This window comes from Megalops cyprinoides, chromosome 19 (genome assembly GCF_013368585.1).
Source record: "Megalops cyprinoides isolate fMegCyp1 chromosome 19, fMegCyp1.pri, whole genome shotgun sequence".
Classification (NCBI taxonomy): Eukaryota; Metazoa; Chordata; class Actinopteri; order Elopiformes; family Megalopidae; genus Megalops; species Megalops cyprinoides.
In genome coordinates, this window is record NC_050601.1 from 8,580,507 (window position 1) to 8,596,776 (window position 16,270).

At 41.0% G+C, this 16,270-nt stretch overlaps 2 protein-coding genes across 2 annotated transcripts; both read left to right on the forward strand.

Annotated features, from left to right (window-relative positions):
• Positions 1-353: 353 nt before the first annotated feature.
• On the forward strand, positions 354-5,751 carry arpc1a (actin related protein 2/3 complex, subunit 1A). Its single transcript, XM_036552651.1, has 10 exons — positions 354-548; positions 1,379-1,470; positions 1,615-1,719; positions 2,427-2,649; positions 2,987-3,094; positions 3,496-3,708; positions 3,854-3,929; positions 4,229-4,422; positions 4,937-5,027; positions 5,355-5,751. Exons 2-10 carry the CDS (start codon positions 1,407-1,409, stop codon positions 5,391-5,393), a joined length of 1,113 nt encoding a protein of 370 aa, XP_036408544.1. The 5' UTR covers positions 354-548; positions 1,379-1,406; the 3' UTR covers positions 5,394-5,751.
• A 1,910-nt stretch (positions 5,752-7,661) lies between these two features.
• Positions 7,662-15,583, forward strand: LOC118794738 (actin-related protein 2/3 complex subunit 1B-B-like). The gene is made up of 10 exons (XM_036552999.1): positions 7,662-7,797; positions 8,695-8,769; positions 10,356-10,463; positions 10,550-10,772; positions 11,573-11,680; positions 13,160-13,366; positions 13,928-14,003; positions 14,168-14,364; positions 14,900-14,990; positions 15,292-15,583. The coding sequence occupies exons 2-10, from the start codon at positions 8,706-8,708 to the stop codon at positions 15,328-15,330; spliced, it is 1,113 nt and encodes a 370-aa protein (XP_036408892.1). The 5' UTR covers positions 7,662-7,797; positions 8,695-8,705; the 3' UTR covers positions 15,331-15,583.
• The last annotated feature ends 687 nt before the right edge of the window (positions 15,584-16,270 follow it).

Here is a 16,270-nt window from a genome sequence, read left to right on the forward strand (position 1 = left end):
AGTTTAAGAAAAAAATAACTAAATAAATGTAGGACGGGAATGCTTCAGTAACACTTTATTCTTCATCAGTCCTTTAAGGTTTATATTCAATCTACGATTCTTGCCAGTGAGACGACTTGCATTGCGTCCCTGCTGTAGCCTGCTGGAGGTCATATTCAACGGCAACGCTGAGGTGTCTAGGATATGACTGGGAATGTAAATTTGTTTGAGTTTCTGTCAATCATTTGGTTTCTTCTTTGACCTAACCGACATGATCTGAAACCCCATGACAGCTTCAATATTCGCAAAAGACAGCATCCGTTGAACTACCGACAATTCTGCTCACGTTGGAAAAATTTGGTACAAGCGCCTGCGCAGTTGACGCTTCTCCCCCCTGTCCTAGCACGCATGTTCCCTGTAGTTTCCTGGATTCCTTGACAGTCCCTGCTTTTACGTTACCGGAGTGAATTCGTGTCGACTGCCCAGAGTCCGCGAATTCAGGTCCGTCCAAATTTTGGGAAACCATATCCAAATCAAATACCACGCATCGTATCAAGGGCATCGCACAGGTAAATATTTCATCTAAATATGTCGACCGGGGCCGTTTCATCCATCTGCTGTGTCATGCCGCCTTCACTACCAGTCGGCAAGGAGTGGGCTTCCGCTCTTGGGAAAAGCCGGTGTTTGAATACGAGGGCAGGGCTGTGAGGCCTTATTTTGGGCAATGTCGGATTCCTGTGTCGTTAGAGAACAGCTACAGCTATGCTGTAGCAAACTCTACATTAATCTGGGTATCTTGGATTCATCACAATTTAGCAAACGAAAATCAGTTCTTAAAAACGCCGGGAATTATCTTCCATATCATGCATATTAGCATAGCGAGCTAGTTTCCAAGCAGAGGCCAGTTCCGCCTTAAAAGCGGGCTGGTTTTTGAATGAAAGGGGAATGTTAGTCGCTAGCTAGCTTGCAAATGCTGACCCATGTTCAGTCACCTGACCTGGTTGTTAAGATGGTTAGGTAGGGAACACAGAAACCCCTTTTGGGAATTCCCGTTTTGGGAAATTAGCGAGCTAACGTTAGCTGCTTTACGACAGTTGATAATCAGTGGTATGGATAACTAGTTTGGTTACTTGCCACCTTTAAAGCTACTTAGCTTGCTAGCTTGTTAACTACCTACTAGGCGTATTAACGTTAAATGACCAGCTACATATTATCAATTTGCTTTAGTTTAGCTAGCTAAGATGCCAGTTTTTGACAGCTTGGTGCCAGTTTAGTTTAGCTAGCTTTGACGCCAGTTTTAGGCAGCTTGCTTAACCAGGCGATAGCCCGTGGCATACGTGGAAGAATGCGGAATTAAAACTCACGCCTGTATGTGTATCCTTTATGCTCACACCTGCAGCTCTACTCGAGGAAATAATCTGGTCGCTATGTCTCTGCATCAGTTTCTCTTGGAGCCAATCACCTGTCATGCTTGGAATCGGGACCGAACTCGTAAGTAAACCCGCATGTGCCTCTGCTTGTTATCTGATCGTTGTACTTTGACTTTGGTAAACGCATTGCGATCCACCTCTTATTTGGGGCGAGGGTCCTGCGGTGGTCTTCAGTCATTTTAGAATGTTTTTGTGCTCTTCTTAGAAATTGCCATCAGCCCCAATAATCATGAAGTCCACATTTATAAGAAGAGTGGAAACCAGTGGGTGAAAGCCCATGAACTGAAGGAGCACAACGGACACATCACAGGTATGGTACGCCTCGGTGGTTTTCTGTGTGTATGGATGACCTAGTGGTGCTATTACTATTAAACTATTAAATTTTGCAATGTAGCATTTCAGAATCTGCTTTTTTACAGTTTTTGTTTATTTTTATTTTTTTATCTATGTAGCAACAGGTCTGTCTGATATACGGTCATGATATACTGAGGGAGTCATCTCTGTGTTTTGCCAGTGTAGCCTGGACTAGTTTTATTGCAGCCGGGTTCACTGTAGCTCATGGTGTTATGGTGAGTTAACAAGTGTGGCTGATTAGCATCTGCAAATGAAAGTCACACTGAGATAGATTCAGTGGATCCCTGTGTACTGCAGCACCCAACAAATTGTAGCCCCGCTGGGCTGTGCAAACTGACAGAAGATCTTGCACACAACCCTTCAGCTAGACAGACTAAAAAGAAAATTACTAGGTGACTCCCTGCTGTCATTGTCAGTGAATCTGTCCAATTTTGTCACAGCAGCCTTTGAGTTAAAAGATTATCTATGCGTTTTGCACATCGAAATAAATGTTTTTTAAGAAAATGTATGTGACCTGTTCTTTGGGGTTTTGTAAGATGTTCTTGTGGGGGGGAAAGGATGTTTATTTAAGGTTACACTGTAGGAGTCATACACAATATAATGGGAATGAGTGGGAGGGCTGTGGCATCAGCTGCACGTTATTTACCCGTCCATTCTGTGCAGGCATTGACTGGGCACCTAAAAGTGACCGCATTGTGACCTGTGGTGCTGACCGGAATGCCTATGTGTGGAGCCAGAAGGACGGGGTCTGGAAGCCTACCCTTGTCATCCTTAGGATCAACCGGGCCGCCACGTTCGTGAAGTGGTCTCCACTCGAGAACAAGTTTGCCGTCGGCAGCGGCGCTCGGCTCATCTCTGTGTGCTACTTTGAGTCTGAAAATGACTGGTATGTACCAATGTCTATGATAGTATAGAACTGAAACCTTTTAAAAGGACACTTTTACCCATGTTGATTGAAAGGTGTGTGGAGTTGTATGGAAAATTCATAACCAGAGCATAAAGATATAATGATGATTTGGTTGCATTTGCCAATTTCCATATATGTCAAATGCGGGCGATTTTCATTTAGTCATGATTGAAAATATATTCAAAGGACTGTATCTCATATGTTATGAAAGGTTAAGTTAGTTGATTTGAAATTCAAGTTTTAAATCTCAAACTTTGGCTGTTGAAATACTGTGTTTATTGCCTATCTGTTATTAACCACGTGTCTCATTTTAAAGGTGGGTTAGCAAGCACATCAAGAAGCCGATCCGCTCCACTGTTCTGAGTTTAGACTGGCACCCAAACAATGTACTTCTGGCGGCTGGGTCATGTGATTTTAAATGCAGGTGAGAGCATCTCAGCACACCGATGGATATTTGAATGTAACACTGTTGCTTATCTATTGAGGAAAGAATTTTGTTTAGAAGCATTTATAAAAATGTCAGTACTCCCAAATATTACATGTAGATCCTGTGATCTGAATTGTTAATAAATGGACAATGATAGTCATACTCAAATTTTTTTTTTTTTTTCCTTTAAGGATTTTTAACATATATTGTGTTGGGTGATCTAATACGTAATGTTCTGAGGACATTTATTTCAAATGTTTAACCATTCAAATGCTTTTATGCATTAATATGAATGTAGGCATAAAACTGAACATTTGTGGGTTATGTCATTTACTTTATTTAACCCTTATGAAATACACCTTCTTGAATAATGTTTCTGTATTTCTTTCTTCTCCAAGGGTGTTCTCGGCCTACATCAAAGAGGTGGACGAGAAGCCAGCTCCCACCCCGTGGGGCTCCAAGATGCCTTTCGGGCAGGTGATGGCAGAGTTTGGCGGTGCCGGCAGTGGAGGGTGGGTCCACAGTGTCTGCTTCTCTGCCAGCGGGAACCGCCTGGCCTGGGTCAGCCACGACAGCACCGTGACCGTGGTGGACCCCACCAAAAGCTCCACGTGAGTAGAGAGCACCTGCGGCCTTTTGCCCCAGCCTGTAAAGCTTTGGCCACAACGTGGCGCACGCCTGCTGCTGCATTTCTGCGTGGCGAGCTGCGTCACTGTGAGGAAGCTGATGGTTTTCCTTGTGCCGTTGTGGTTTCAGGCCTTGCCAGCTGAAGACGGAATTCCTCGCTCTTCTGAGTGTGATATTCGTGTCAGAGAACAGCATTGTGGCAGCAGTAAGAGGCCGCTCGCAAAACCTTTTTATTCAATCACTGTTAAAAATGTCATTGTTGAAATGTTAAGTGTAAAAAACACAAGGTGTGTAAGTAAAGCGCTTTGAGTTATTAGATTTGTTACTTTACTTCTGCCCTGATCCAGGGTGTGACACAAGTGGAGTACAGCGGTGAACGCAATCTAAAAACGACAGTACCTTAACAATATGACATATGACATATCAAACAAATTAATTAAACAGCAATATTAATGTATGACATGTTAAAACAAAAACGCGGTTAAAGTGCATTAATATTGTCAGGGTCACGATTGCTGCCCCATGCTCTTCGGCTGCGACGACAGCGGGAGCCTGACCTTCGTCTCGAAGTTAGACATTCCAAAGCAGAGCATCCAGCGCAACATCTCCGCCATGGAGCGCTTCCGCAATATGGACAAGAGGGCCACCACCGAGGACCGCAACACCACCCTGGAGACGCTGCACCAGAACAGCATCACGTAACAGCACCCCCGCCCCCCCCACCCCCCACAGCTGCGCACCCGCTCACCCGCTCACAGCGACACCGCCCATAAAGAGTGCTGGTCACCAGCAGCACTTTCCCCAAATCGGTCTTGTCAAGGGCCGTACGTCCAACTGAATATTCTCATTTTATGAATTTCCTTTTCAATTACTGGAGTTTTTTTTTTTTTTTTCTTTTCAGAAAACTTTTTTCTGATCTTTCAAGATGTACGTGTTAACTGATAATTGTGAGGTGAAGTACTGATATTTTCACTGGTGATGGCCTTTGAGTCCTGATCTCTGATGTTGTGGCGGGTCTGGTACACAGTTGGGACGACTGTTAACATAAAGCTCCATCAGGGAGACGAGAAGTGTTTCTTAGTAATGCTCAGCGACATTGGCAGTGTTTATTCCGAATCTTTAGGGCAGGTTAATTTAATGTGTATTTTTGTGTTGTAATTATGTTTGCTTAAACCAGCAGCCTGAAATGTGCAATGTGTTATTTCTTTACAGCCAAGTGTCTATATATGAAGGAGACAAAAGAGATTGTCGTAAATTCTGCACTACAGGAATTGACGGAGCAATGACCATATGGGATTTTAAGGTACACCTTAAAACTGTTTATCTAAATATGTTTTTTAATTAAAACTTTAAAGCGACTGGTATGCTATTAAGGACAGCTGACTTTGCTGATAGTACAGTCAACCACTTTCTCATCTTAATGCTGTCATTTAAGATTCTCTGTTGGAGCTTTTTCTTGAAAAATATTCTCTTGAAAAGATGTTTTTTTCCATATAAATGTTTGGCATAGGGTGTTTGTTGCCCTGGTGAAATCAAACCGTGACTTTACTGAATTCAACATCAGTTTACTGAAGGCCCTACTGATATGCCTTATTTTTTAGTACTGAACTCTTGTCTTCTGTCTTCTCAGACTCTAGAGTCTTCTATCCAAGGGCTGCGGATCATGTAAAGGAAATCGAAGCGAGCTAGCAGGACAAGGCTCTCCAGCAGCGGGGCTTGACGACTAACAAGACGATTTGTGACAACACTACAGAAAGTTTAACTAAACAAAAGCACTGAATGATAGCGGGGACTGACATGTGACTTCATTGTATATTTAAAAAAACATGGAAAACACAAATGGGAATGGGGGTTTGGGATGCGGTTTTTACCTTCAGCTGTGATGTTCTTGAATCTATGCCAAAAGTGGTACCCCAGTGGTGTGATAGTGGGTCAAGGCGTTCTGCCCCTCTGGAGGCATTGTAGAGCAGTAACTTAAAAGGGGAATTTTATGTAAATGGTCTGCTAGAAATAAATGAAGTGTACTACGCCCCTGGTATGGTCTCCTGTGTGTGCCCGAGCATGTCTGGAGAATATAATACTTTGTTATCCTGCTGTTCCTTTGTGGATGTAATGGTATAGACTATAGACTGATGCACTGTACATGACAGCATGCAGGAAGACAAAATTCTAAAAACAACTGATTTATTTAAAAAATCAAGTATAAGCAGAAACCAGCACAGCAAAAAAACAAACTGCTGAATTCAGTAACCTATTGCTCTTTAGCTACACATTGGTTTTAAATTGGTCCAGATTAAGACAGTTGTGGCTTGTTAGCCAATGGCAGGCTTCATACACACACACACACACACATACATACACAATGTTGATTATACTTAGCTGGTTTACAATGAAGCCGAATGAAATTGGAGATCTGCTATTGTTATCAGAGTTCTACCATTGTTAAATACAAGAAGTGGCAAACAAGGTTCCTCATTTAAAGATTTGCACAATAACCCAAAATAAGATGTTCATACTCTCACTATACACAATGGGTTACTTATTAAACAATTAAAGCGGTTTTTCTCAGGTCTTTTCTCCCCCTACAGGTGAAGGTTACTTCACAGTTAAACTGAAATGTGAATAAGGACAGTAGTATTCCCCGTCAGATGATGGAATAATCTCCAAATTCAATGAGATGCAGTGTTATGGGAAGTACTGTATTTTCAACTGCAGCTTGTTACTTTAAAGTAACCTAAGCAAAACATGCTGTGAAAAAGCATTCTGGATTCAAAAAGATCAGTGGGTGATATGTTCCTGATTTAACATTTTTGTTACCACTTGCTTGGTTTGCTTGGTTTTGCAGAATCTTTTTGGAAGAAAAGAACAGGTGATGAAGGAAAAACTAAAAATATCTATATATCTGTCTATTTGACAAGGAGCCATTTACTTTCTCAAGTGTGTGTTATTATACATGATTAGCCTATTGGGATTACCCCACAATGTAGCAACAAGGTTAATCTGCAGAGCAGTGCAGACAACTCCACTACAGTGGTCACAGCCGGGCTGGTAGTGTACTCCCACACCCTTAGTGGACCAGGAATTCCTTTACCATGTCTCACTAGGGTAGTGCACCCTCAGATACACGTGTAAGCATTATTCAGGCCTATTCTACGTGTGTGAGTAGAATTTAGGAAGAAAGTAAAAGAACAACACAAGATTCAGATTAATGCTGCCATGGATTGACGTCCATCTCTAATTGTTTCATCTGGTCTGATTCTACACTGCAGAGATGGCTCCGAGCTCAACTGTGCCTCAGTACTTGACCTGAGTAAGTGCTGGCAGCACCGCAATGCTTAAAAGTAGCATTAATAGTGTGAATAAAAGATCATCTTATCATTCACTTTTGTGAGTTGCTCTGGGTAAGAGTGCCTGCTTAATGACTAAAAGTAAATGTAACATTTTCTATAGCAAATGTGCAGTTAGTCTTTACCTTCACAGATGGCTTGCAGAAGCAGTTTTCATTTAAGGAAGGCATAATCCACATTTCTGTCCTGCCTGAATAATGAAAGCAAAATGTGCAGCATGATATTTTCTCAGATGAAGGTAACCCTTCATTTTACACATGTATGTTAATTTTTGCCTTTATGGTGACCCCCCTGTACAGAACAGCCCATACATTCTAAATAGCCATGCCCCACCCTGTTAAAGGAAAATTCCTTTTTTCACTTTGTTTTGGTGACATTGCTCGTAAACAGGGGTTAGGCACAGCTTTGCAAGCCTTCTGTGTTGAGACAGAGTGGTCTTAACAAGTCTTTGAGAGGGGCCAGGGGTTGCATACTTGCTGACGTTGATGTTATGGTGAGCTTAATCTGTGGGCCCTCCTCGCCGGCTGAAAGCCGCCCACATGAGGAAGTGGTTAGATGTCTCTGGCAGGAAAGGGGAAGTTGCTGCAGTTTTGAGAGAAATACGTTCTGTTCGGTTCATTCAAGGCTCAGCCAGCGTTCGTGTTGACTGTTCAGAGTCCATGAACAGAGGCCTCTGTTTGACAACTCGCCCGCCAAAACTTCTCTCAGCCATCCCCAGTTACAAGGGTAAGTAGAACATTTTGTGCAGGTTTATGAATGTGCAGCTTTAAATGTATGCTGGTTTTCACCTGAACTTTGAAACCGGAGTTTAGAATGCCTGACAAAGCACTTCCTCAAAACAGTTGTGGCATCAGTGATGTGACTGCTCAACCTTCATCCACTTTGAAATTGTGTTACTTCCGTCATTTTTCCTTTTTTAAGTTGAAGGGGAAAACCTAAAATCTTATTTTAAAACAAGACTTTTCAGCAGTAAAATAGTTTGCTTTTACCCACAGTAATGTAGACTGGCAGCAAATAAATTGCTCAGTGCGGTAGTCTGTTTTTTTTTTTTGTGGAAATAGTAATAAGCATTTCTGAGACATTAAGTAGTGTTACACAGGGGATTGCAGTTTCGTGTTTCTGGTGGAAGTAAAATGTTTTGTGTATTGTAGTTTCACACGTAGCAGTGAAGTATGACTGTGCAGCTGAATGCGTTTACAGGGACCCGTGATGTGATAATGTTGCTTGATGGTCAACTATCAGTCAATTTCCACGTCAAACTCTGTCTGGTCTGGTTTTAATTAACAAGATGAGGTGAAAACACATCTTAACATTGTCGCCTGTTTAATTACCCTGAATAGGAATGCTGGAGTCAATTTTATGTAGACTTTGAAAAACCTTTTGTTCAGAATAGATTCTTGAATGTGTTTAGCGTATCCTCCAATATGTCTGCTCTTTCCTCAAAAAGGATGTTTGGGGAAGCAATGTTCACCAAGACTGTTTGTGATGTAGATTTATTTCCCAACTGTGGATTTTTTAACATTTATCACAGTAGTACCATTTTGACTGTGTCTATATGGAAATAGTTTCTAAAGCCACTTAAGGAAATGAATACAATTCAATTTTTTTTAACTATGTGTGCAGTGTGATCAACCATGGCGTATCACAGTTTTTTGCTGGAGCCAATCAGCTGCCATGCCTGGAACAAAGATCGAACCCGTGAGTATGCCCACGGCCACGCTACAGTGCCATGTGACCTGGTGTGTGAGTCTCAGAAATGAGTACATGTTGTGTGATTCTGTTCTTGTGTCTTGCCTGCAGCCATTGCTGAACATCAGCTGTAAGGTTCAGAAGTTAAATATAGCCCCTGGCTAACAGCCAGGTAGTTTGAGGTATTTCCTCTGGAATAAAAAGTAGAAACAGGCAACCTTTATTCTTTTATCCCAGAATTCCTCATGTTACTGGAGCTACAGGACTGCACTGTGTTATGCAATTTATCTTCTTCTACTCAGACTTACTGGCGATACACAAGTCTTTGAACACATATTTCAATTATTGTGGGTGTGGGGGGGGGAGTAGATAGCAGTGAAATGTGTTGGTTTTGGATTGCACTTACTGCACTCTTTAGTCTTCTGTTTATGTAATACTGCCCTGGCCAGTGTCAGAGGACCACAACACTTCCTGCTGTTAATTCCGTAGTTAATTTCATCATAACTGGGATCCACCCAAGGTACGTAGGGACACATCTGTAGTCCTGAACTGATCTCGCTTCAGGACGTATTTCTCCCATGGGTTGCAGGCACGCCTGTTGTACGCAGTGTGTATGTGTGTGTGATCGAGGCAAGCAGAAAAAAAGTTTCATTCATTTCCAGAAGGACTCTTTCTAACAGAAATAGAGTGTCTATGCAAGCTGAGGCCCTGCATATATAAAGTGGCCAGAGTCGGCATTCGTTGCAACACAAAGGCCTCCTTTTAGACTGTTTCCAGTGTTACACAGACAGGCTCAGTTCACACAAAGTGGAGTTTTCTCTTTTTTTTTTCCTCAGTCACTGTCTTCTTGTATGCAACACAATTTGAAAATTGCATAGGCCTAGTGGGTAACATGAAGAATAACGAAAGCAGAGCAAAGCACAGTCTCTATCTTGCAGCCTGCTCATTCTTTCTGGCTGATGAGAGAACCAGCAATGACTAATTCCACCCACACTTCCTGTTTTACCATATATGGTGCATTATTGCTGATTGGACGAGACTTGAGCAGACCAGGGAGCAAGAGCAAAAAAAAAAAAAAAAACACACAAATGCAAATGACTGCCATGCTGTGCAATACCAGTGGAAATAATAATTTACAGTAAAAGGGGATTTGCTTGTGTATACAAAGTGAACATTTCTGTTGATGCCTAACGTCATGAGCGTCTGTGTGTTTGTTACAACATTTGTCAATGGGTACTAAACTTTCCTGCAAAGAATTGTCCAAAATGAATGTCTTTTCTCATCTGTTTCCTCAAGTTTTCCCTCTTGAGACAACACTTTCATTTTGATACAGCAACTACGGTGTGAAAGAATTCTATCTGAATATATGTATGGTTTTGTTGTGGTGAATGAGAATCAAGGTTATGTCCCATTCCCTTGTCTATTTATAAACTTCCTATTGAATGACTTTGAAAACTGGGCTTTCAGGATATGTTTGGTGAGGGTCATATCTTTACTCATTCCTTCATTTGTTTTGAAGAAGACTTCATGTTCAGTATCTTGTAAAAATCCCAACTCCCAACCTGTTAATATGATTTGGTGTATTTGTCTTGAAGAAATCGCCTTGTGCCCAAATAACCATGAAGTCCACATCTACAAGAAGAGTGGAACTGGCTGCTGGACCAAGATCCACGAGCTGAAAGAGCACAACGGCCAGGTGACAGGTGAGTAGGGGAGATAACAGCTTGCCGGGGCTTCGTGAGGGCAGCTGAAGGCAGAAGTGTGACTCTCCTTTACCGCTACCCCTCAGGCATCGACTGGGCCCCGGAGAGCAACCGCATCGTCACCTGTGGCACCGACCGCAATGCCTACGTGTGGACCCTCAAAGGTGAGGTGTGGAAACCCACCTTGGTCATTCTGAGGATCAACCGCGCTGCCCGCTGCGTCAAGTGGTCCCCCAAGGAGAACAAGTTCGCCGTGGGCAGCGGGTCCCGTCTCATCTCCGTCTGCTACTTCGAGCAGGACAACGACTGGTGAGTGGGGTCGTCGCGCACCACGGGGCTCACGGTCTGACCGGGTTGTCTGTCTGGTGGGGTCATCTGGGCCAGCAGGGGGTGAACTTGGTCCATGTGCATTAGGATTATCGCCGCAGCCAAAATGAGCCTCGTTCACAGATGACACACGCTGTCTGCAGTGCAAACTGCAGATCTCTTTCTCTCCAATATGTTGCCCAATCTGCACTATAACCCAGAGCGATGATTTAGGGAAACATATCAAGATTTGTTTCCTACCAGCCATGCTCTTTCCTACTTTGAACATACAATAGAAGGGATAGCATTGCTGCAGTGGGATTAATATGAGCTGGATAATTATGAATATTTCCCTCTTTTGCATATACAAAGATGACTCATGAATATTAGTGTTAATTATGTGAAATATTTAGATGTGTTGCTTAATTTGTCACTGCTAGTGACAAACTAAGCATCTTTACCTACATCAAATTGCAATGAATCAAAAATAAGAAAGCATGACTTTAGGTGATTGATGAGACTTGTTAAGAGATACTCTTGAGCATGGGGAGAAAAGATTTACAGGCTGCCTAAATGTGGAAGATACTCATTTTTCATGTATCCATAGCAAAACCATTGCATGATATAACTTATCAGGTCAGTTTTCATGTGATGCAGATCACTATATTCTGGGAGACATACATTTGTTTTTCCCATCAGTGAACGCTAAGAAGTTTATACACTCATCTAGTTGGAGGGAAGCCAAGTGTTTCATATATGTTCTCTTTAGCAAGAAGATTCATAGATTTGTTTGTTGGTTCTAGGTGGGTTTGCAAGCACATCAAGAAGCCGATTCGCTCCACCATTCTTAGCCTGGACTGGCATCCCAACAATGTCCTGCTGGCAGCAGGATCCTCTGACTTCAAATGCAGGTATGAATCAATCCGTAGGCTTCATGCCAGAGAAATTTGAGTTCACCTAAAAGGCACGCTGACTGCTTCTAATAGGGTGCCATTCTTAGTCCCTCCAATATATTACCTTCCCTGGGGTTCATTTTCAAACATTTATCACATTAAATTTAATCTCAATTTACATACATATAGAGCAGACCAAATAATGGAAACACCAAATGAAAGAGATCACTCTTCTGAAGTAAATTAATTGCAATTCAAAAGGAGTCTACACGTTTCGTATTAACGTCAGTAGTAATTACCAATGTGTGTCTGCTATAAAAGACATTTTAAAATCAATACTTTAACATATGTCTTTCTAAAGCAACATAAGAGCTCTAACAGATTTTGAAATATTTGGTGCAATTACAGGTGCATCAGTCACAGAAAGGGCAAAATTATTTAATGTGTAAACGGGCAAAATGTAAAAATCATAACAGCATACACAGAGGAAGAAGTGCATCGGGAAAGAGGAACTGAGGTCATAAGTCAAAACGAAAAGGGGATGGAGAGACACCTAACAGCACAGTTGCTAAAACCCACAAAACAACAGCCTAAAAATTTCCACAGAACTGAACACCTGACCTGACCCAGACTCAGTTTAAAAACTCTGTCATGAGCTTCACAGAGTTTATTTTTAATGGGGCTGCCATTTGAAAATTGCCTGTAACCAAGGCCTATGTGCAATAACGCTTAACCTGGTGTAATGTGCACAAAACCTGGGCTTCTGAGCAGGGAAAGAAAGTAATATGGTCTGATGAGTTGTGTTTTACTCTTTGCCTACATCTGGATGTGTTTATGTTAGCTAAAGGAAGCTCAACCAACATTCAACCAACATTGCCAGCTGTTAAACATTGTGGTGATTATGTTATGGTATGAGAAGCCATCTCGTTAGAGTCATTGGGTTCTATTATTACTCTACATTGTAGAATTATGGCCAAAGAGTTCAAAACTGTGTACTCTATGGTGCAAACATTGTTTCCCTTAGATATTTTATATTCCAAGATAATAATGCCCCCATACACTCTGCTAAACAGATTCAAGAGTGGTTTCATGTCAAACACCTCTCATGATCTGTCCAATCACTAGATCTAAACATTGTTAAACTTTCATGGGGAATTCTGTAATAGATTTCCACTTCCTACATCTGTTAAAGACCTGGAGGCTTCCCACCTTGAAGAATGGTTGAATAACTCACTAGATGCGGTTCAAAGCTTGTAGAATAGCATTCTAAAATTCCAAATTCCAAAAAAGATTGAAGCTGTTCTAAAGGGGAAGACGTTAAATATATGAAAAAATTCGCAGTATGTTAGATATCACTTTGTCAAGATGTCAGGCACCTATCTGTCTCTCCACAGGAAATGAAAGTATTACAGTGCAACAACAACTCATCTCATCTAACTCAGGTTGCGTTTTTACCGTGAAAGTCTTCGCTCACCACGATCCCTGTCTTCTCTCCAGGATTTTTTCCGCTTACATCAAAGAGGTTGAGGAGAAGCCGGCTCCCACGCCCTGGGGCTCCAAGATGCCTTTTGGGGAGGTGATGTTCGAGTCCACTGGCACTGCGGGCTGGGTCCACAGTGTCTCCTTCTCCGACAGTGGGAACCGAGTTGCCTGGGCAAGCCATGACAGCACTGTGGCTGTAGCTGAAGGGGGGAAGACTCCTGTGTGAGTATTATGGGAGGACGGGAAATAGAAAATATGGACACAGCTGACATTATACTCTTTCCTTTATGTTCAAGAAAGTATTAGCTGTGTCAGATACCTGGATTCCTTCCTTTTTTGACTGAAGAAGCTTAAAAGGTTCCCTAAATGTGCTCTAAATGAATATTCACAGTATGGCTGCACAGCAAAGCATCTCAGTTCTGAAAGATTGTCTGTCGCCCGAAATGGAAACAATACAGGCTTGTCTGCTCTGTTAAGTAATATTTACTAAATATTTTCTTTTACCATAATTCTTCAGGTTTAACAATTTCTCTAAATCTACATTATTCTAAGCATTGAGGATCTAGCTCTACTATTTCTCTAGACAGAATTACTTATGTATTATCTTTAGATATGCTTATCAATTACACAAGAAGGAGACTTTTCCTCTTGTTTTCGCTGTTTCTAATAATAATAATAATAATAATAATAATTATAATAAAATCTATTCTTTATTATTTTTTATTTTATTATTGTCGTCACACTTTCTAAAGCACTGTCATATTGTTCTTGTTTCCCTCTCAGTATCACCAGCCTGAGCTCGGAGACCCTTCCTCTCCTGTGTGTGACGTTCATCACTGAGAACAGCTTGGTGGCAGCAGTAAGTTGACCCATGCACAAAATTAATATATTTGAAATATATTTTTTGAGAATGCATTTTAGCTCATTCAGCATATTTAAAATTTATTCAGCTGTGTGCTGCTGAGCTCTACAGACCAGCAGCTGTGTGGACGTTAATGCCAACACAGAGGAATGTGTTCCTAGGGCCATGACTGCTACCCGGTGCTCCTGGTCTATGATGCGGGCAAGGGGACCGTTACCTTTGGTGGGAAGCTGGATGTGCCAAAGCAGAGCGCCCAGCGCGGAATGACCGCCAGGGAGCGCTTCCAGAACCTGGACAAGAAGGCCACCACCGAGGCCAAGGACGGCGTACTGGAGTCTCTGCACAAGAACAGCATCAGGCAATATACCCCTTCACACACTACTGAAATACCACACAGCAGGGCAGCAGGAGAAAGGCACCTAGAGGTGTACAGCGAGAAGATTAAACCCAGGGGAACCGTTTGGTTGTACGTGCCAAGGTTTTACAAATCAGCCTAGCATTGTCATGGAGATTTCCTTTGTGCATGCTTGGTATGTCAAAGAAAACATTTTCCCTGGGGCTGATATTCAAATAATTATTAACACAGAGGTGATGTTGACTTTTTACACAAATAATTCTCATGGGAGTAATTTGATTTAGAAACTCCAAGAAACTAAATGTTAGATGGATTGAATACTCAGAGAGGACAAACAATATCTGAGAAATAACAAAATGCCTGTTGCAAGAGATAATAAGAGATTTCTTATTTTACTTTAACTTTTTTTTCTTCATTTTTCACCAATTAAAATGAATGATGTACTAGACAGTACACTGGGGAAATTAGAACGCTCATAAAAGGTGCAGTAAAGTTCATTATTTATTTAATGCTAATCAAAGTGATGTATGACCTACAGCCAAATCTCCATTCTGGAAGGCGGAAAGGCCAAGTGTTCAAAATTCTGCACCACTGGGATGGATGGGGGTATGGCCATTTGGGATGTTAAGGTAAGACTTGCCATATATGACTGAAAAACATGTCCATACAAATTTTAACTTCATGTACCAAATCACACCCCATCATACAGGAGCATAATTAGCCTTGTCCCATGGTTATGGTATTTGTCTTTAGGACCCTCTTTCTGTCAATACCTTTGGTATCCTTTAACCCTTAGATTACGTCAAAGGGCTTATTCTCACATTGCACTCGTTTGAATATTAAGCTCGTAAATAACTCAAGACAATACAATACAATAACGTAATAATATTATATATATATATTAAAATATTTCTTTATTTCTGGTTTTAGACTCTGGAATCTGCTCTGAAGGACCTGAAGATTGTTTAACTCCAGTAAAGTCTTAAGCAAAACAGAGCATGAAACAACTGCACTTCCTGCATAATTTTTTTTATTCATATATAGTTTATATATTTTGCTCAGAAATATACTGTAACTGTTGACGTTAAAGACAATGTCATGTTACATCCCTCCCTGCATTTTGATATGACGAAAGTACAGCCCAATTAAAATAATATTTTAAGCAATTTGTTTCATATCAATCCTAAATCTGTTTCTGGATTCTGTGATGCAGTTATTTAATGCATATATGCTGGTCATACAGTGCTTTTTAATAAAAGATTATTCAGCTTTTTGCTTCTGTGGATTTCATATTGTGATTTTTTTTTTAAAATATGTTATGATATAATTTACTTGTCACTTGAAGAATGAAGTGTGTGATTAATAATCTTATTGTTTCCCTTATTATGTCACGAAATTAAGGAAACGTTCAACACGTTTTCACTATATCTGGCAGATGCAGAAATTCATGATTCAAAATGTGTTTAATGTGCTATTCAAATTTATGGCCAAAGTGTATTGCAATTACATCAACATCCTAAAACAATAATTCCATATGAGTCCAAAGCACGTATGGCACATGTACTGTATACTCTAACTGTAAAGACTGGCAGTTCTGTTTTTTAGCACATACAATAGATAATACCAGTTATCACAGTGCTGTGTGATGCACTGACACACCTGCATATGATTGGTTGTTGGCCAAACTCTGCTCTGACATTACTGACTTTGGTGAGTTATCCATGTCCATGTATACAGATTGCACGATGAGTTAAGATTTGACAGAACGAAACTTTCACACACAGACTGGTGTTTTATTTTCCACAGAAAAATCCTTCTTTTTGTATATGGCAGATTTTATAAGGAACAATTCACATTTCATACAAAAAAATCAGTTCAATCAATCAATCAATAGAAAATTCAGTTACTG